General features: G+C 33.5%; 1 protein-coding gene across 2 annotated transcripts in view; it reads right to left on the bottom strand.

The window, feature by feature from the left end:
• Positions 1–351: 351 nt before the first annotated feature.
• The window catches only part of LOC111032669 (transcription factor Ken-like), a 41,228-nt gene continuing 19,585 nt past the window's right edge, over positions 352–21,994 (bottom strand). For both annotated transcript variants that reach the window (XM_022313080.1, XM_022313079.1), the window contains exons 2-6: positions 11,228–11,555; positions 9,189–9,491; positions 8,775–9,056; positions 5,665–6,088; positions 352–2,537 (exon numbers count right to left, since the gene is read on the bottom strand). In XM_022313080.1, coding sequence (XP_022168772.1) covers positions 2,038–2,537; positions 5,665–6,088; positions 8,775–9,056; positions 9,189–9,491; positions 11,228–11,545 — 1,827 coding nt within the window. In that variant the 5' untranslated portion in view covers positions 11,546–11,555 and the 3' untranslated portion in view covers positions 352–2,037. The remainder of the gene's footprint in view (positions 2,538–5,664; positions 6,089–8,774; positions 9,057–9,188; positions 9,492–11,227; positions 11,556–21,994) is intronic.

Genomic DNA, 21,994 nt, shown 5'->3' with positions numbered 1-21,994 from the left:
AGCATAATCATTTCTGTTATTTGATGATTATTTTTGATTTAAGCTTCGTCGTCACCGGAAATTTGAATCGCGAATTGCAGATCTATAAGTGTGTTATAATATCGTAGGCTTCGAAAGTGGTACTGATTAAATGCTGATGTCGAATCGATCTTTCGGCGCCAGAAAATGTCTTTGAAGACGTTTCGAAATAATATTGTTCATCGCGATGTTGAAAATTTCTACCATCGAACTTTTGCAAACACGTCGTCATTATAATATTATATCGCGTATTTGGATGTTCCGAGCTGCCAATATTATGACCGTCTTCGTTATATTTACGCTTACAGTGAATAATATTGAAAACAACATCAGTAAAGTAAAAGTTTTAGTAAACCGTTTATTCATTAAACATTATATTTACAAACACGGTTGGTGTTGTTTATTGGTAATTCATATTTACACACAATATTTTTTGTTTTTACATTTCGTACACATCTTAGCGAATAAATTATGACTAGTTTCGATCACGCGTCACTATATAATAATATTAATACGCGTTTTAATTTATACATTGTGTAATGCACATTGATATTATTATTACTATTCACTATTATTACCGTAACACTATTACAAATTATGTACATATATTTTTCGTTCATAAAAACATAATATTATATTATACAAAATATCTATGTATATTGACGATACATTACATCACGTTAATATGTACAAGTTTTGTTGGCATTTATTATGCCAAACGCCTAAATTTAAATAAGTATCTAACTCGATTTGGCACAGACGACACCTGCACCGAGATCGTGTCTGACCTATAAAATATGATCTCAATCACGGCAAAGTTCGAAAGCCCGTTTGGAAGTACGTTGTGAACATATTTTGTCGATATCACGTGAATGACGTCGAGTGGTCGCGGGCCGAGCAAAGTCGAATGAACGGTCCGAGAACACGTTATACAGAGTGTATCGCTGAGATTTGACAACAATTTGAACGCATAAAATCGTCAAATATTCGCAGTACACGCATTTGCGCGCAATCGATATAGGTCGTATTATATTATTTTAATTTTGTTAAAATGTTACATTATTATTAAATAATTATTGATTTTTAAACATAAAGGTAACGATCGATTCATAGGACGTAGTTTTTTTCCTATTCTATTTTAACTTAAATGTAGGTATATACACCGTTCATATTATGCATTTCTAGAGATCTTAATTTTCCCTATAAATTAAGTATCTACACATTTAGTATTTAGTCACTCGAATTTCATACATCAGCATAACAAAATCGTTTTCGTCGTCGTTGTTGTCATTGTTGTTGATTTTTTTCGAACTCCATTGCTACTTGAATGCGTAAGTACCCAAGATGAATAATATATACGTGATTCGGAGCTCGCAATTTAGCTCTTTATAAATATTGGCGACACGTAGAAAGTATATACAATAATAATTATACAATCAGAAAACGTTCGCAATAAATTATAATATGATGAACACTTTTGGACGATGTCATGAATTTTTTGAAGTTTTTTATTCCGACTCCGCTGACGAAGGGAGTATGACATATAACACTGAATTAAGTCATATTATATTTTAAAATAGGTTTTCGAGACACGTTGGAGTGTATAAAATGAGCTTCTAAATGAATGATGCCAATAATAGTGCGGGGGATCGGTAATGGTACCATTACACTCCAAAACAGATCAGGACCGGATGAAAATCGCTTTCCGGCCGAATATTTGTACGCGCTGAAGTTTAACAATAACAACGACGAGAACAGTAACAATGATAATTATGATAATAATAATAATAATAATAATACGATAACAGTTGGTAAAAATTACAAAAAACGGTTTTTTTTTGTACATAATAATAATAAAAATGGTAAAAAAAAAATTCTGTATAACAGAAGTACACGTCTTGTCAGCAAAAAAAATGTATTACATACTACATGGTAGTATGTAACATTACTACCAGAAAAATCGGCGAGACAGGACAAGGTCGCCCTAAGAGAAAAGTGTTAGGGCGTTGGGTCAGCGCGTCAGGCATTCAGGTTCTTAGTGAGCAGCAGGTTGTTGTGCGGCCCGGAAAAGTGGCGGACCAGCTGCTGGAGCGTATCGAACGTCATCTGACAGAAGCAGCAGTTGAAAGCGGCCGCCGTCTCCTGGTCGGCGGCGCTGGTGCCGGGCGATATGACGTTCCTGTGCACCGAGCACAGGTGTTTGAGCAGGTGAGCCTTCTGCTTGAACATGGCCACGCACAGCCTACACGCGAAAGGCTTCTCACCCGTGTGCACGCGGAGGTGCGTTTTCAGGTTCCAGCTCATGCCGAACTGCTTGCCACAGTACGTGCACTTGTACTCGCGGCCTGCGCCGCCCACACAAACCAACGACTTGTCATCTATGTCCGACGACGATGCAGTGGAAGCTGGCCCACCCAGAGACGCTGGCGAACTGTGCTGATGTGGCTGGTGCGGGTGCTGCACTTCCGCCGCTGATTCGGAAGACGCCGTGCACAGCTGCAGCGCCATCGGTTTCACGTCTATGGAGAGAAAAACGAAAATCGCACAAGTCAGTATGTTAATTATTATTATTATGTCATATTATAATAAATTAAAATAAGTGAAGACTGTTCAACACGATAAATCACTCAACATTTTCGGAAAAATATTCTAACATCCTCTATTTGGACTCGATGGACATTGTCAAAAATCCGTAAGAGTTTGTTGCTGCATAAAGTGACTATATCTATTCGAATGAGATGGTTATAAAATGGTTAATATTTTAATTTAAGTTTGTTTTTAATATATCAATGATAACATCGTTTAAAACAGTAAAGTTTGGATTGGCGAAGCAGTTATGCATTTCCTAAACTTTTTCGGGGTACCTGCCCCTCTAACTGTTTTACTTTTCGTTCATCCTTTTACTAACTTTAAATGCTTATTCATTGTATTGCCTATTATTTTCATTCAATATTCGATATTTATTTACATCGAACATTTTCGAGAAAGGAATTCTGAATCTAATTACGAAATCAAAAACATAAATTATTGTCACATAAAAAGTAGTAAATATAGTCGTTATTGTCTACTCAATACTCCGCTATATAATACTCAAATACTAGTGTAATGTTTTTTTCATTAAATTGATGAATCTTGATTAAAACGTGTCATATTATAAATCATTATAAAATGATGTTTCAGTCCTTTTACGATTTTAGAGTTTTGTAATACCCATACAATATTATAAATTATAATCTGTTTGTAATAATTATTATTTTATTATCAATATATATTTATTAAAATAGATAGGTGATGGTCACTTTTCACTTTGATATTTTGGACGTTTATGAATAATAATAAGGTATAATCGTAGTATTATTGTTGACACTAGACAATATTATCATACCTAATTATCATATTATGGGTTTGCTATGATTATTGCATTGAGTCCACACTTAATGCGTGCACAATAAGAATATTGTTGTTATCGAGCTAGGTGGGCCATATTATGTGTGACTCGAAATATGATTGTAAATTACTGTTATCAATTCGATAGCCATATAATTATATATTATGTATATTACATCGTTGTGGTATAGCGTATGGATAGGCCGCGACATAAACTGGAACAACAAAGCGGAGAGTGTTATAAACGGTCACTAAGTCGTATCACTCTCGACGCAGTTGTCCGTGGCGTGAATTGATAATAAAATGTTTAACTTATACGCAGTTATACAAGACCCGCGTCGTCACGCTAAACAAATACGGTTGGATATCTAGAAGTCTTACAAATAGTTTTAAGGCGACAGCTGTATTACAAACAAGTAGGTAGGTAACGATTTTTTTTTTGTTTTTAGTTTAACGACTTGTCATAAAATATACGAGTGTAGAGAATTGAAAATTAAAGATTAAATATCCCTGTTTTCCAAGGAATTTAATCACGGGTGTGATCTCGCGTGTGGTGTATGGAGATAGTCATGACTGATCATTAAGACTCTTAATTTAAGAGTATGTCCCACACCAGCTTTAAAGGGATTTGATACCCGGTTAGGTTAGATTGCCTAATGTTTATCTTGTCTTATCTTGTCACACGATAATCAGAAATATCAATACTTATATTACAATATCTAAAGTCTACGACGAGTTACACTCGACTTGTACTGTTCTATATGGTACAGTGAACATAACCTATTTTTAAACTTTCTTTTAAATTGTATACACACGTATTACATATTTCAGACGAATGTTCGCCCCTTTCAGTAAAATATTAATGCAACCGAATGAAATGTCGAAATATCTTCGGGTGTTATTAGGTCGAAAAGAATATGATACACCATTATATTATTGTCACAGTTTGGCCTTAGGACTACACATGGAAGAATATAGGGTTTTACATTTTTTGGTCATAATGAATATTATGTTTGAACGCATTTTGTTGGATTTATTGACTTATCCCACTAGATCCACCCCCTCCCCCCCCAAAAAAAAATGATTTCACCTATATCCGAGAAGACGATAAAAACCAAACCAGCGTTCTGTCTATCTGTATTGAAATATCATTATATTTACTACACATCTTATAGAACTTGTATAAAATAATTGTTCAAGTCATATTATATAATATCGGACCGTGCACTCTACGTGCGCATTAATGGGGTCATATTATTATTATTAATATTATATTTTACTGTCCCAAAGTTGTGTAATAATAGACAGGGATGGGGAGGGCTGCTTTATACACGAAACAACACAAACGTTTGAAAACTTTCTTCGTGTCGACTCCCGTTTTAATTACGCAGTGGCGAAACCTCTCGGCGGGTGCCAAAGTTTTTGAATTTCGGAATGCCACTTGGTGAGGAACTACAATATACATTATACATATATATATAATATGCATATACGATATTGTTAGTTAAACGTGCCATTAACACGCATACTATATAATATAACATAATTTAATGTTTCACTCTCGTTAGTACTATACGAGAACGTTTATCGATCGGTTAATATTTTTTCGATGAAACAAACATATAATACACGATAACTCGATAATATTACTTATAATCTCTTATCAGGTCTGTCGATAACCAAACAAACACACTGAGCACCATAGATACCCGTGTGTTGTCATGTAGATTTGGTGTAGTCAAAAAAATGATTTATCTACACATACCAATATTATAAGCACCACGAATCCGAATATAACAGAATACACATACGAAAAAAAAATCGAATGTCGTGGGGATGTCAAATATACCTGTCACGTTTTTATAATGCCTAATGTACAGTAAAATCTGAAGAAATGTATTCTATAACTACTGTAGATGATATCTTTTGTCTATATCTCATGGGGATGAGACATGAGAGAGTTAGTGCCCTAGTGAGGTTCATTTCGCTCAAATTTATGTACGATACAAGTGAGGATCCGCAAACTCTAAATGGCGACCAACTGAGTCAAATTATCAATAATATTGTAACCATTATATTACAATATGGTTATACACTTATACCACGCTTTGTTAACTCGCCTCGGCTTCTCATGATTTGATAAAAAATAAACGTAGGTAGCTGTAATCCTATACGTCCCTCTGTTATATATATATATATATATATATCTTAATACGTATAGGTAAATAATACTAGCTATGGCCATAAGAAAATACGTACCAGGCGATGGTTTCCAGGGTGACCCATTCTCAGGAAAACTGCCGAACGATGACGACTGCGTTGGTTGCCCGGAGGGTGGCGGCGGACTGCAGTCGTTGTCCGGCGGCGGTGGCGGTGGTGGCTGCAGTGGCGGAGGTGGTGGTGGTGGCGGCCTGTACACGCCGGAGTCCTGAGATCTGGACCGGCCCATATAGATGGCCGTCCTGGGCGGTGGCGTGTCACGGCCTCCGTCGTCCGTGGTCCTTGTCAGGGTCAGTGGTTGTTGTTGCGTTGACCCGAATGGATGGTGCACGAACGAGCTGAGTGATTGCGTGATCTTCTGGTGCCTGAACGCCATCTCATGGAAGTACATGGGCACGAACGGCGGATTCTGGGCTGGAGAGTTCTGGAACCCGGGCTGTTTCTTTCGTTTCCTCGGAGTCACCTGCACATTATGGTTGGGGTCAAAAAATATCTCTGACAAGAAAAAAAAAGGTTTGCTCTCGTGATAGGTTGGTTTCGGGTAGAAAAAAGCTTAAGGCATTTCAATAAACGCGTAGAAGGTAAAGACGTATATGTTTAAGTTAATTTATAAAAATGTGCAGTACTCAAGTCTCTAACTGCAGATACTATACTGTGTCTCTGGGTCTAGAACCCGAGGGTCTAACTTGAAGTAGAGTTGTAGGGAGGGGTTCCTTCTCCTGCATAGACCCATCCCGGACCACAGATAAGACACCTTTTATTGAAGTTTTGATACACGTACTTCATAAAAGAATAATGGATATGCTCGTATACTAAACGCAAGTTAGGATTTTTATATCCCGGAATGACGGCCAACTGAAACGAACCGATTTCACTCTGCAACTTATGCTGCTGCGCCATATAATTGTATATAATTTTTTTATATACTCTCGATTTATGGCAGACCTCCAAATTAAGAATTCATTAACTTATGACGAGTTCAGATACAAACATGTAAAAGTATATTTTTTGCATGTTCGGTTAATTTTAGGAAAAACCCATATTTCTTTCTTTTTTTTTTATTGATCATACGCTTCAATAACAATAGTTATTAGTGTAAAGTATGTTTACATTTTTTTTAATTAAAAAATGTCTTGATTTGTTTATATATTTATGAATATATTATACATTTATTTTTATATTTTTATTTTATTACCTATTGGCTATTTTTTACTTAATCTCTTAACGTGTCCAACCAGTTTTCCTTCACATTTCACGAATACCATATTTATTTTCAATAAAACAAATAATGTTGTAATAGGCACTTATACTAATGTATTATTATGTAACTAATATTCGATAAGTTGTTATAATTTTTTTTTTAATTTCGATTACTTTTCTTAACAACATAACAATATTATTATTATACCCTTTGAAACATTAATAATCTAACCCAAATGTCATGGAAACAACGATATTAGTGGCTATATCTGCAACAGACGTGAGTGGGCAGTGGAGTATACGAGGAGGACGCTATATATGTATGGAAACAAGAAACCCGCACCCTATTGTATTATATATATTATTATTATAATCGTTTTCCGTATCGCGTTATTGTTTGTTTTTGCTGGACTCTGTTATGTATACAGAACATTTCAGATATTAGCACTATTACGAATTTACGATACACGCATAATTTCATCTTACTATTTTGTAGTGTTGTAGTAATAAAATGTCGGTGTATCCTAATTGTATGGATGACACCACTTCCCAAAAAGATCTTTGATGCACTACAAAATATTTATGTTGTATTTATATTATTTCATTTGTTTTTATTCTTTAAATATTATTGATTATCATAGGAATGTATTCAATTTTTGAATGCATATTTTAGTACATTACAATACTAAAATGTTCTAAAAGACGATCTACTGATTTTAAAAGAACATCTTGCTTACAAAATTAAGGGTAAAAAGTGTATTCAGTATGATTAAAAACAATAATTTATAAAATTTATTTCAAATTTCAATTAACATTTTTGTACGATATACAATATTATAGTCTAGCTTAACATGTTTTCGGGTTGTTTTCATCTTATTTCATTGATTTAATTTATTGGTAGTTCATGATATTCCAATGGAATCACGAGTATAATTTAGATGAGTCACAATTGATTTGTTCATATTTATTTTGCCATGTAATTTGCTATAAATACGCATAACTCGTGTGCATATAATAATCGAATCGTGAAAGAAATAAAACTAAGATAATATATAATTATTTTAGTTGAGACGGATAAAAATTATTCTTTAAAAACGAGTCTATTACTCTCATTTTACAATTAATACTGTTATCGTGTTTAATAATCTTGTTTTACACAATACATTTGATTAAGATTCAAACTACACTTGAAACTAATAACTATAATTACTAGAAATTAGATAGGCCACAAAAAGCTAATAATATATTACGAGATAATATTTGCACGTTTTAATTTAAGTCCAAAACGTTTTCGTTTGATTCGTTACTATACAACGTCCTTTTTTTCAACCAAAAAAATTTCATAAAAATATTTTAATATTAATCAACATTATACATATATATATATATATATATGACGTGCATGTTTCGTAAGCTTTTAAAGCCACTGTTATACGTCATACAAAATACAAATATACAATACATATTTTTACGCCAATGTCCGTTAATATCAAACATCGTTTACTACACAATTGTATGAACTGAAAAATTATGGCTTAGGTTAAGTTAGGCTAACCGGGAACTTTATGGAAAAAATCAGACCTGTATACAAATTTAGTTGGTTGAAAATCGAAAACTACTGGCGGTAATAATCATTTATTAGATATCTTAAACAGTGTCGGATATAATAGTAGGTATAGATCTAATAAAATGTAATCCACTTTCGTGTATTCATTGCTCCTCGTTCAATCAATAACTTGTAAAAATAAAACAAGATACGAGGACAAGAGTGTAACTATAAAAAGGTCACTTCAAAGACGTATGCCCGAGCTCGACGTGACTAATCTAAACCCTTTTTGGGACGTGACTTATCCACAAAACAGCATGTAGGAACATTTGGTATGTGAGAATTAATAGAACCCTCGCCTCATAAAGTATATTCTAATATAATATAATATTATTATGCTTACCACGTAGTCGGCGGGGTTCAGTCTCGTGTCTTTACTGTCCGAGTCGTTCGTCTCTTCGATTTCGGGATCTAAGTTTGGTTCCGCTGGGTCCATGTATGGTAAGTTCACCTCGCAGCTGTATTGAAGTTGCGAACTCCGGTATTCGGTTTCAACCCAGTGTGGTTCACGTTTCGGGAACGGTTGGAAACCGTTATGGTGGTAGTCGTTACGTTCGTGGTGGTGAGCGTAGTCATCGAACGGTGAACTGCTCCGCCGTCTCAACTTCCGATGGCTCTCCTCAAACTACACATATGACAAACAATATAATACAAGTGAGTGGTCGAGTGATCATCATGTCATTATAATAACTGATCGATGAATATTGCGCTATTCGATAACATTTGTAATAAATATGTAAGCACACATTGGACTTACCTTGGATACACGCCAATTAGATTGGGTGATGGACGTGTCCTCGTCGTTCTTCGTGTCGATGGATAGGTTTACGGGCACGGACGACCGTCTTCGCCGCTTTTTGGGGTGCACCTCACAACGAGATGCTGGCGACAGATTCTCCGGATCCGTCCTTGCAGACAGGTCGGATGACGCAGCTGACGGTGGTTGTTCGGGCGGTGGAGGTGATGATGAAGACGCTGATTCATACATGCCCCGTTGCCACGTGTCCGACCGGATCTCCAACAAGTTCAACAGGCTGACCACCTCGTCGAATTCATTTTCCTGCAAAGGCACCACACACAAAAGCACACACACATGAATACACGCACAAAAATACATGCTAAGTCAGGTCAGTTCAAACCTGAATTGTATGAATATGTGATTTATATAGGTACTCGTGCAATTATATATATACATTTGATATTATGCATATATGTATATTATGTTTTTTCATAGTTTTAGACTCTGAGCAGAGCGATGAAAGTATTGATTTCACAATGATGAGAGTTCTAAAAAAATGTTTTATGTATAAATATACTAGCTGAAAAAATGCAACAAATTTCAACTTTGAGGGTGGTTTCAGATATAAAATTTGATCTAGTATTCTAGTTAGTACTATTGAAAGATCAAAATTAAAATTACTAGTAATTTTTCGAAGCTTCAGGCAAAATAAAAATAAAATTAAGGAAACAATGTAATTTTTATGTCAAACCAGTTTTCGACAAAATTGATATTAGTGTTATTACATAACAAATAACCGTAGATACCCAAACATTTATTTTATTTTTTCGTAAACATGATAACATTTTCTAGAGAATTTGTATCTTTTTGGGCTATTTATTAGACATATTATATATTATATACATTTTATAGACATTTGAGATTTTCAACTATTTTTAGTTTTTGTTCTATAAATTTCATTGAAAATGGTATACAAAGTCCTTCAGAAATACTGCATATACATTTTGTTTATAAGGGTTTAAAGTTTAAATTTAGACAAAATTCGTCAAAATCACAAAAATGTATTGATCATTTTGTTGTTAAAAATGTATAATATTATTTTCAATTTTTAAAGCCAAGGATTGAAATTTTACAACAATAGGTTTCTCATACCTAGTTTTTTTTTAAATATAAATAATTCATAAACACATTTTTTTTTAGAGAAGTTCAAATCAGGACAAAACTAGATATTTAAACTAAGAATAACGATTAAAGTTAAGTTGTTAAAATTTGTAATTTAAAAATATTTTCGTTGGTACTTGAAACATTAAAACTAAATTGATATATTTATACACTCTGTGCATTTTCAAATGCTATATTTTCAGTAAAAATTAACTCAACAACTGAATTAGTAAAATTAATTACTCTAATCGCAATACTATTATAAAATTTAATTAGTAATATAGGCGACAGACGGTCTTCGTTCAGAATCGTTTAACGTATACAATGTTCTCTAAATTCAAATTTAACACATCTATTACAGTAACCCACACGACACCTAATGTACAGTAAAGTGGTACTCACTTGCCCACCGGTTTTTATTTGAATTATAAAATCCAAACAGGAATATAGAAAATTGTAAAACTATTATTATAAATAAATAAATAATAGGCAATTTTAATATCTAAGAGTACAACAATTTTGAAGAAATAATAGAAATATAACTCTTATACGTTATAACTCAATAACATAATTGTTGTCAGTAAGATGTTCAAGTAAGATTCAAAGTTCCTTGTTTACTAAGGTATGCAAAATAGAATTTTTTTAAATATATTGTATAATATAGCAGCCAGTAACGTAAGACGATTGCTCTCCAAAATTAATCCGTTATAAAAAAATTTACAAAAATAAAAGAGAACAAAACAAGAAAAAGCATTAAATTCATTGCCCGGACGGAGCAAGTCGCGCTTAACCTATTATAATATACTGCAGTCACCCACCTGACTGAACCGCCCCGTAAATGTCCTTAATAATTATTATTTATAATAGAGAGTATCTTATTTTATTATAACACTCACCAACACGCTAGCCTGTCCGGTATAAATAAAGTCCAGCACCGTCTTCATATGCGACTCCTTGATCTCCGGGAACTGGAGCACTAGGTTGTGGTACATGCACACGTTGTCCTCCTTGAGCAGCCGCCGGACAAGCGGGCTGACGGAAGCCAGAACCAGCGAGTGGGCACGGATGGTGGCGCCCTGCTCACACATCAGCTCCATGTCCGAGTGCTCGTCTCCGGCTTGTTGGATTTCCGCCATCAAGTACACGTGGTGGTTACCATAGTGCAGCGTCAGCGGTGCGGCGTTACCGCACTCCGAGTCAGTATCATACATCATTTGGCGGGGTCTGTACAACAAGTAAACAAGAAGAATTCGAAATGAGTGTATAGGTTTGATCTATATAATATGGTTTATATTATACCTACTTTACAAGCGTAAATACTTAATCGAACAGTCTTAACGGGGGTTTATGGGACTGACAATGATACAAAAATACAAGTTCTAATAGACGTATCATGTAGTGTGTGGTACATGGTGGTACATATTTTATACTGTATAGTAAATTATTATTAACTAATCGTCGAATATATTATCACTCGACTGGCAGACTGTATTATACGGTTCAAAAGGATTTCCGAACCGTTTTAACCACAACCGTATAAAATGAAATATAATTAAAAATTGTGTGTAGTCTCTATCATTGATGGGGACATACAACTTTACATTACATTTTTTTTAAAAATATTTTCGTATTTCAATTGCTATAACGGTCTATATAAATTATTGATATAAGTCGTTTCACACGTACCTACAAGTGTACACCTACGTGGATACCTGAACACACTACCGCTGTACAACATACGATAACAATGAAGACAGATAACATTTTAATTAAATTAAATTGTCGAGTGTGTTTACAAAAATTTAAGTTTTATCGAAAGGCGATTGGTATACATTTCTATATTAGCGAGAAAATTAGTGACGTGTGTAAAAATAAGCATCTTTTTCTACGATACTCCTGAGACTTACAGCACATAACAAATTGTGTTTCTGAAAACAATACGAATGGTTTGGTCGAATTTTCTTTTAAACACTTATTGCATACCTACATATAGTGTATGCACATAATGGTTGGATTAAGTCTTATGAACGCGTTGTTGCATGGCATATTTTATGCTTTTGCACCAATCGCCATAGTACACTTTCAGTATTATTATAAATTAAGTATTTGGACGGCAGCTATTAATATTGTAGTGATTATAGAGTTAGTGATAAATAAAAGAAACGACTTGGACACCCGTCAATATTAGGCGGCATAAACATCACCCACTGTAGATAAGAAACTTATCAAAATACGCCATATCGCTCGAGTTTTGACAGCAATGAATTTTGGCAACTCGAAGAACGTCATAATAATCTAATTGATCGCCCATCTACCCAAAAAGTGTCTACTAAAATAAATTATGGGCTATTGAGACCAAAGTACTCGACATCTTGAGTTCTTGACTTCAGTGAAACAGATGCGTTTTTATAGCATGCGGCTCTTCACCCCTTAAGTATTGTAGAATTATATTTTTTGAATTAGATCTATATTAGTTGCTTAATGTATTAGAAAAGATGTTTAAAATGATAGATTGTTAAATGTATTATTAATTATGCAACACTATACCCACGTGCTGACGTTTCCTATTTTTGACAGAATAAATCGCAGCCGCCTCCCCACAAATTGTGGTTTGTATATTATATAATATTTATTATTACTTATTTAAACATCAACTATCGATTGTGATTGTGAAGTATAATCAACTCGTTTCGACTATTAAGCTGAATTTACGTGGATGGTCCAAAAAACTAAAAAACCCAAACCACCTTCCCGAATCGAGAGAATTCGTCAAAGATGTTTGTCGTTTTTCCACGGTTATTATAGGAAATATTATTATTACGGCGTAGCTGGTGACACTTCACCGTGAGTGAAACGTGCGTCACTCAAAAACGTCCCGATAATACACGAAACGGCTTGTCATTCGTTTATATTATAGTATTATATTGTGCATACAGGTCCGCCGTCTTAAAATAGCGACGACCCAAAAAATAACACTCAAAATCGAGTTGGAATTCAAAGCAATGGTATACCTACTCTTATTAATGTGTGCAAAAGGGATCGTCTTCGGCTTACTACATATATAAAAAGTAGCATGATTCTCGACATTTTAAATGTACAAGGAAAATCTATGAAACATAAATATTTTTGAATTAATAAGTTACCATGACAACAAAAATATTTCTCAAAATCGGTAAGAGAAACAAAAAAACGTGTATCAAGCCCAAAAACATATTTATGTTAGTATCAAAATTTAGGTACTTTAGATTTTAATAATATATGTGATCCTGTAGTAATAATAAAAATTAAAAAACAGAGAACACGTTGTATTTTTCTTTTTTTTTAAGTCCTAGACATCAATAGTAATTAGATGAACATTAATTTTAAGTAATTACAAAAGGTTATTTACATGCGTTATGCACAACAATACATACACAATTGATAAAAATATAAAACTATTAAATAGTAAAGATATTATAGTGATTAGATTTTGTTGAACAACTTTGAATTGATTAGGAATTCCGAGAATATATTATTCATTGAGATAAACACTATAAACACTTTGCTATATGTTTAATTGTTTTAGAATTAGGTACATTAATTTATATGAGTCACCTATGATGCTTAGGAAGCGAGAAATGTGTGATGAGGTAGTACCTAACCTAACAAATTAGCATCAAAGTTTGAATACATATTTTTTGACGTTCGGGAAGTGTTTATAACTTTGCTAGGTATAGGATGACTCACACACGAATTTTTTTTTTCACAAAAATCGATTTTTTTTGTTTATACATATAAGGAAGCCATTAGCTACTATAAATGTATTTTTGTAGCTTATATACTCAAAAACTACTCAAGACAGATTTTTACGAAAAATCTTAGAGATATCAGAAAAGTTTAAAGTTAAGATTAAATATCGTTTAAAAATATAAAGAGTAATAATTCAACCTGACCCAGGTGGATGGCTCAACTCAGTCGAATTAGTTGACAAACCGATGCCTATAGGTATTTTCCAGTGAACTGGGAAAGTGGGAAACACTAAATCGAAATACATGGATAAAGTACCATATTTTATATTTTTTCATTTTTTCCTGAGTTAAGTCAGATTATATGTCTAGTTTATTATGCGATAGTATGAATAATTTATTATTATTATTATAGTGTACGGTGGAAAACGATGTGTTGATATCTGTTTTAGAAATTATTGGTAATCACATATTTTCATAATATACAACTCGTAGGTAACAATGATATATATTTTTCATGTTTTATAAGTATAAATGCATAATAATTGATTGAAGAACTTTTATAAGAAAACGGAAACTTCGGGTCGTGTACAACATGTATTATAATTGCGAAACACGCACTACTGACTGGCACTATTATGAAGGGTGTTTTATAATGCTTATGCCAGACAAAAGTTATGGGGATAATAATGATAATTTTCCCTATTATAATAAAATAATATATATGACGGTGTATCTATATATGTACAAATGACGAGACCACATCACTCATCGCGCTAAAATCGTTACGAAAGTCGTCGTTTGTCATTTATTTATTATTTACTATCGTGCTATGACAAAAGAAAAGAGAGAGAAAAAACATTACGCGTGGAATATTGTTATAAATACCATGTATAACAGTTGCACACAAATATGGTAAACTTGTTGCACTCGAGCTCGCTCCGACACGCACACACACACGCCTACACACCTGTTGAAGGCGCAAGTATATAGCGCGTCATGTATAATAATATAATAGCTGTATTAAAGTATTATATTATCATCGTGAAAAACGAACTGGCATGGTACCTAATTTAAAATACATATATTGTATTAAATGTATTTATTATATTTAGCATAATATATTATTATTATACATGGCACAGTGATTACTCCATTTCCTGGGGTACCTCATCCAGTTGCTATACAGGGTATTCGTTATACCGGCTAAGATTTCACCGGCATTAAGTCGGAAGTGGAAAAAGAATACATTTTTACTGGTAATGCGAATAACTTTTGTATAATAGGTATTTGTAAAATACACATCAACAAGGTTAGTATTCCTTTATTTCAATTATAATGTTTAAATGTTTCTTAATGTAACTATAAAATTATAGTAAAAAAAAAGAATGATGAAATAAATAATTTGTCGGTTTGATTATTTGATAGTAAATATAACAACTGTATCATCGGGTATCGGGTGTCATATACTAACCTAAGCTGCTTTTACGTAATGTAAATACCTTTATTTGATTAGCATTTAGATTTACACGTACATGTATTGGTTAGCCCTGATGTCTGTCACTTATTTTGTATTTCCTTAAAAGACTTATAACCACCGACTACATAGGTAGGTAGGTATAATATATATTCCGGTCCATCTGCGCACTTTACACCTCAGTCGGATGCGTTGCCAGAACATGATATTGTGGGGCAAATAATTATTATGTGGATATTCGCGAGTGTGCAATGTGCGTATATTATCGCATAATATCATAATATGATAATATTATATGTATAGTTGCGATTAGAAGCGGCGAAGGCTTTTGGTTAAAAATTAATAGGAAAATCACGTTCTATCAAACGTGCTAGTAAATACGTAACAAAATAATACAGGATTAGATTATTATTCATAATTTGTTGACTGACCCTTGAACCGTAAACAGTGTGCGTCTCGTTTGTAACATACCGCCACATCTCCCTAAGATGTCCTAACCACAAAAAAGGAGAAGGCACTATATCTATATGCACTAAAAATATACTTTTCGAGTTGTCATACAAAATCCGAAGTGAGGAGAAATTTATTGTCCTTAAATAGCAAATAGGTAGTTGTTATAATTTTCAAAAATATAAAAGGTGATTTACCGAACATGCTCGTCGCTTGGCCCCGTGTTTTTCATTTAATAATGAATTCATTAAAACTCTGATTTTCTGAAATTTTAAATACCTTTAAATAACATATTTTCGAATTCTTAAGATTTTTTAATATTTAAGGAATGTGCGTTCCATAACGATAGAAACTTCTGTTTTTCAAATAAGAAATCCCCCTCCCTTTTTACAGTGACTTATTTAGTGGACAATTGTTGAGTAGTTTTTCGGTTACTAAAATATTTATCCTCAGAATAAAAGTCCTTAAAAATAGTTTTACAAGAATATAAAATAGATATTTGATTTAGAGTCCATTATACTTGGACCATTTTTACAAATTAAAATGTTGATGGATTAATACTAATTACTAATATTTTCAAACCCCCATAGCCCTCAATCACATCTTACAATTGTATTTTGTTGAGCGGAGTAATTAAAAATATATTTTGTTGGTTAATCGGTACTACTGAGTCAATACAATTATATAACATATTATATCTGATTCCGTAACTTTTTTTTTTTTTTATTAGATAAAATAGAATATTTACAATCTGTAATTTATATACATACAATAAGTAAATATGATAACAAAGAAGGTAGGTATAACATGAATGGCGTGAGGAGGGAGGTCCACCAGTGTGGATACCCACTAACTTGGGGGATTCTGTAACTTATAACTAATTAACTACCTACTCGTTCGAAATTTAATTTTTATATGGTGAATTTCTTATAATGTCGATTGGGATTATATGAAATAATATTTATACACTGTCATTCAAAACTATTGTTTTTTGACGACTTAAAGTTTTGTAAAAAAATATTTCCAAAAATGTTACATTTTTTCGTCATTCGACAAAATGATTTGACTTTTAAAATAATAACTTCATACACCTATACATTTTACGCTGCATATTATGGAAATGTTAATGCTGTGTATAGTTAAAACTAGACAGTAATTTAAAATTGTTGTGACTACCGCGATCATTCTTTCGATCATTGTTCCTGCGATAATATGCGCATCCCCGTGAAAAACCAACGGTTGAGTGTGTGCAAATGAAACTACATATGAAACGAATTTGATAGTACAACGAATCCCACATAATATTATCACAATATTATACAGCAAGTATATATTATACGCCGTATATGCGTACGTTAAAACCAAATTTAGGTCACACACACACACACACACACACAGACACAAGCACACAGACTTACGCACAAACAGACGATGTGTGCGCGTGCTCTGTTTTCGGCCCATTGCGTAACCTTAGCAAATGATCTCCGACTCTAAGCTATTACTATTACTACTATTACTATATTACTATTACTATTACTATTACTACTACTACTACTACTACTTCTACTATATTACTACTACTACTACTACTACTACTATCACTACCACTATTATTAGTACTATATTACAACTACTCAAATACTAACACTACTGCACACATATACTCGGCTATTTACGATTTCGACACGGCGGCGCGACGTCCTTCCTCACACGTGCGCGCGCACTCGTCCCGACCCATCCGCCGCGATAGCTGCGCTTAACCTTGGGCGGGCCTGAACGCGGCGGCAGCTGAAAGAGGGGAAAGTGGAAAAAAAACGAAAAAGGTTGAAATAAAAGTGAAAATTTGGTTTTTAGAACGTCGTCGTCGTCGCTGTCGTCGTGCTACACTATAATATACGTTGGTGCGTGCACCCGGCTTACGTTTGTCATTACGACGCGGCCGTAACGGAAATCGTCATTATTACGATATTGCCAAATATAATAAGATACGACCCTGCAAAGCTACGATAGTGCATCGATCAAAAATTTAAAACCTCAAAATACCTACTTCTAGAGATTTGTTAATGTTCAAAAAAACGTAAAGTTTTCCAAAAAAATAATAAATACAAATATAGTACCTATCGAATAATTCGTGACCACTCGATACAGTTTTATCCCCTGAGGCGCATGACGAAATTTAGAAATCCAATTATATACCTTTGTCCTTTAATGCTATATAATATAATTGTATTAATTTCGATTTTATGTATTTATAAATAATTCATCCGTTGTGACTTTTATAGAGCTCGATGATGTCATTTGGCTTTGTTTTGCTTATTAAAACAGCCACAGTTATACTAGTAAGACACGAATTCGATTCGCGGAGTTTTAAACTTCAAATCTGAAAACACACTTTGCACAAATTTGTATATTCGACAATCTCGTGTACCTACATAATAGCATAATATTATCGATCAATACTAATTATTCAAAGTTGCATAAAGCCATATTGTACCTGGAAATTATACTCTATAACTCGTACAACTATGTATAATACGATTTCAAAAATCATGTTTCAATCAAATTTTCGAACATAATATAAAAAATATTGTACTACGATAATATAATAATCAATGGATTTACTGACATTAACTCACCTCCCTCGAGCTCTTTATAGAAACGACACGGCATTATATCTTGTAATTTATCAATTCGTTTTTCTTAGGCTTTTCCGACATGCCGGCCACGTAGCCGCGAGTTTCGATCATCGCGGTACCGCCCCCGAGAACGATCGCGATCGGTATAAATCATAAATACGCGTACGTGTACCCTGTGTATACATTCGTATATCGCACGCATTGTTGTTATCGTTTTGATAATATTTTACAGTACGTCTACAACAGCTGTGCAACGCCTATATCTCATAGAGTTTCTCGCGGTCCCGATTATAATATAATAATAATATATATACGCATAATAATAATAATAATAATAATAATAATACGATGTACCAAACACACGGCGGCGTATATTATATTCGTGCGAGCGCGTTAAAATTATTATTATTTTTATTATTATTATGACGGTGAAGAAAGAAGAAAGGTTGAAAGGCGACCGGCGACGGCCGCGGCTTAACCCTCGGGCCGCCGTAACGCAATTATATAACTATACCGCCGCCGCCGCCGCCGTTCCGTGAACTTTCACATCGTGTGCGTATACGGTACATATTATTATAATACGTCGTGTATATGCCACATAATATACACCTATTATACCTATATATATATATATATATCATATTATTCGTATATACTCGTATGCATTGTGTGTGCATATACACCGTGCACGCGTTATCGCACGACCAGACTAATTGACGCTGCTGCAGCGAGTGTGTTTTCGCGACAAAACGGGGTGCGTCTGTTGCACCGTACTCCCATATCATGACAATAATATCGAGTGCGTTCGAGTGGTGTTGCGTCGTACACCGTAAACCATTATCCGCGCACCGGTTTATTATTCTTCTGATAATATTATATTGTTCGCCTGTCAGCTGAGGGTAGGTATACCTGTACGATGCGAATGCACGCGAATTCGTTCAAAGGGTCTAATGTCCTGTGCGTCTTCTTCCCGGCCGCGCGCACGCGATCCACTGCGATTTACCACCTACGACGTGCGTAACGTCGTGATTTATTTATTACGATATTTTCGTCGAGGGACACAGAATAATAACACACTCGGCCGACTCGTGCGGAACCAGCTGTCTACTATATATATATAAATGATCGTACCCGTATACGGACTGCAGTGCACTTCGCGTGTACGTATAGGTATAATATTATCGTTATTATTATGTCATCGTAATTCGGCGACGGTGACATAAATGTATATTTTACGGCAGTTTACGAATTTACCGAAACGAGGGGTCGATTTTCAAAATAATATGTTATACGTAATTATCAAATGTATTTGGTATACCTATTATGATAATTGCAGTATACGCAATATAGATATAACCCATTAATTAGTACCTATCAAATTATTTAGAATGAAAAACGAAAATCACATGCCCGGTTTATATCTTTGTAATCTGTCCGTAGGTACTTAAAATAATACTCCTTTATACGTGAATATTAGAAACACGCAGTACGTGCATACATATTTATATATATATATGTATACATTTTACATATACCTACACAGCACATATTATACAACAGCGTAAATCGGTGAAACCAAACACAATTTGATGGTATACAGGTACGGTGTATATATTATGTATAATATGGTGGATACATATATATGTCTGTGTAGTAGTGGTCAAACCAAATGTGCAAAGTGGTCTCGCGCGTACACATAATAATTATGTTAATGTGCTGAAAACCAAATAAAAATCCGTTACCTACTCTGCGTATTTTTCGGAGTGGATTTTGGTCGCCTTCGACGGTAAAAGTAAAAATAAAAATCTACACCACTAGTCGTCACTACCTATCTACAACAGATACTTTGTATGCGCGTTTGTGCACAGTTACCAACCACGTCCAGTACACATATTTAATGTATAATCATGAATGCGTTTTGTTATTAAAATATAAACACTCGTCACTCGCACTTTATTCATCTTAGTCGATCGTCTGAAATCACTTTCGCGCACTGGTCGCATCACAGCGTAATCCGATGTTGACCGACAGTCCCGCGGAGACGGTATATTATTATTATTATTTTAAGTGTATGTACGATACTACGATGTACGACGCACTCATCGTTACACTGATTACTGATTAGTGTTTGCATAATGTATTAAAAATTATGTTACGAGTTAAACAAGCGCATCATTTTGACGTTTTAAGCGTGTTTTTTCTATTCGATAAAAAGCCGTAACTAATAGACATGATATCGGAATATATAATTTGTTTTACTGACATAAACTATTGTTCGAGTACGTAGTATGACTTTTCAAATCGAAAATGAGTTTAAAATGCAAATGTGTAGGGCGAACGAATTCCCCATTGATCAAGTTTTGAAAACATCAGCTTTCGCAATAACAGATAAAATTGTCATTATTTAGATTATATTATGCCCTATGCTATATTTAATAGTATTCATTTTTCATTCAATGTTTGGTAAATGGAATTTAAAATAATTATTTTCTACTGAATAAAATATGTTCCTATTAAGTAGAAAGAATTAATACAATATTATAGCTAGATAGTTAGTATGATATACAATACTTCAAATTTAAAACAAACTTTTGTTCATAAATTTATAAAACTATAGTTTTGACGAATTATAAAGTTGTCTTATTGTTATTTATATAGTTTAAGTTCAATTATATTATGTGTACTTTATAAAAATACAAGACTGTGCAAGCCAATGTTGTACTTATAATACATTTGAAAGAAATGATTAATACAAATTAAAAAAATGATTACGAATGTTAACCGTATATCATATAATATAACATACTATATTATAATATACATAGGACATTATAAAAATTGAAAGTGTTTATGAAGATAATTAATGAATAAGGATTCTCTAAATATATATTAATTACGAGATGAATAACAGTTTATTCAAATGTCGAGTTATAATATACAAAACTGCATATATCGTGGAAAACAAATTAATATATATATTTTATGACCTATTCATTTTCCACAAACTACTGACAAATGATGTGTCGAAAATGCCGTCTATGCTTGATTTATATAGGCATACAGTGATAAAACACATAATATTATAATAATTGTATGTTTTCGTGTTAAAATAAATAACATCATCGTAAGACCAATATAAAAAGCCCTCCCGTTCCACTGAGAATTGAATAACATAGATTTTATAAGAGATCTCACTGTTTCCATTTAATAAATTCCAGTAAGTACCTTATAATAAATACTAGCATAAGATATATGGATAAAATGTCGACCAAATTTTATATTTTTCTTAGAAATGTAAAATACAATGATTTATTATACTGATGCACATTTATGTAAGTACGTAATACGTATTTTGTATTTTGTATACAATATGCG

The sequence above is a fragment of the Myzus persicae genome, unplaced genomic scaffold (assembly GCF_001856785.1).
Source record: "Myzus persicae strain clone G006 unplaced genomic scaffold, MPER_G0061.0, whole genome shotgun sequence".
In the NCBI taxonomy this organism is placed as follows: Eukaryota; Metazoa; Arthropoda; class Insecta; order Hemiptera; family Aphididae; genus Myzus; species Myzus persicae.
The sequence above is the reverse complement of the archived record's forward strand: the minus strand, read 5'-3'. Positions and strand labels throughout refer to the sequence as shown.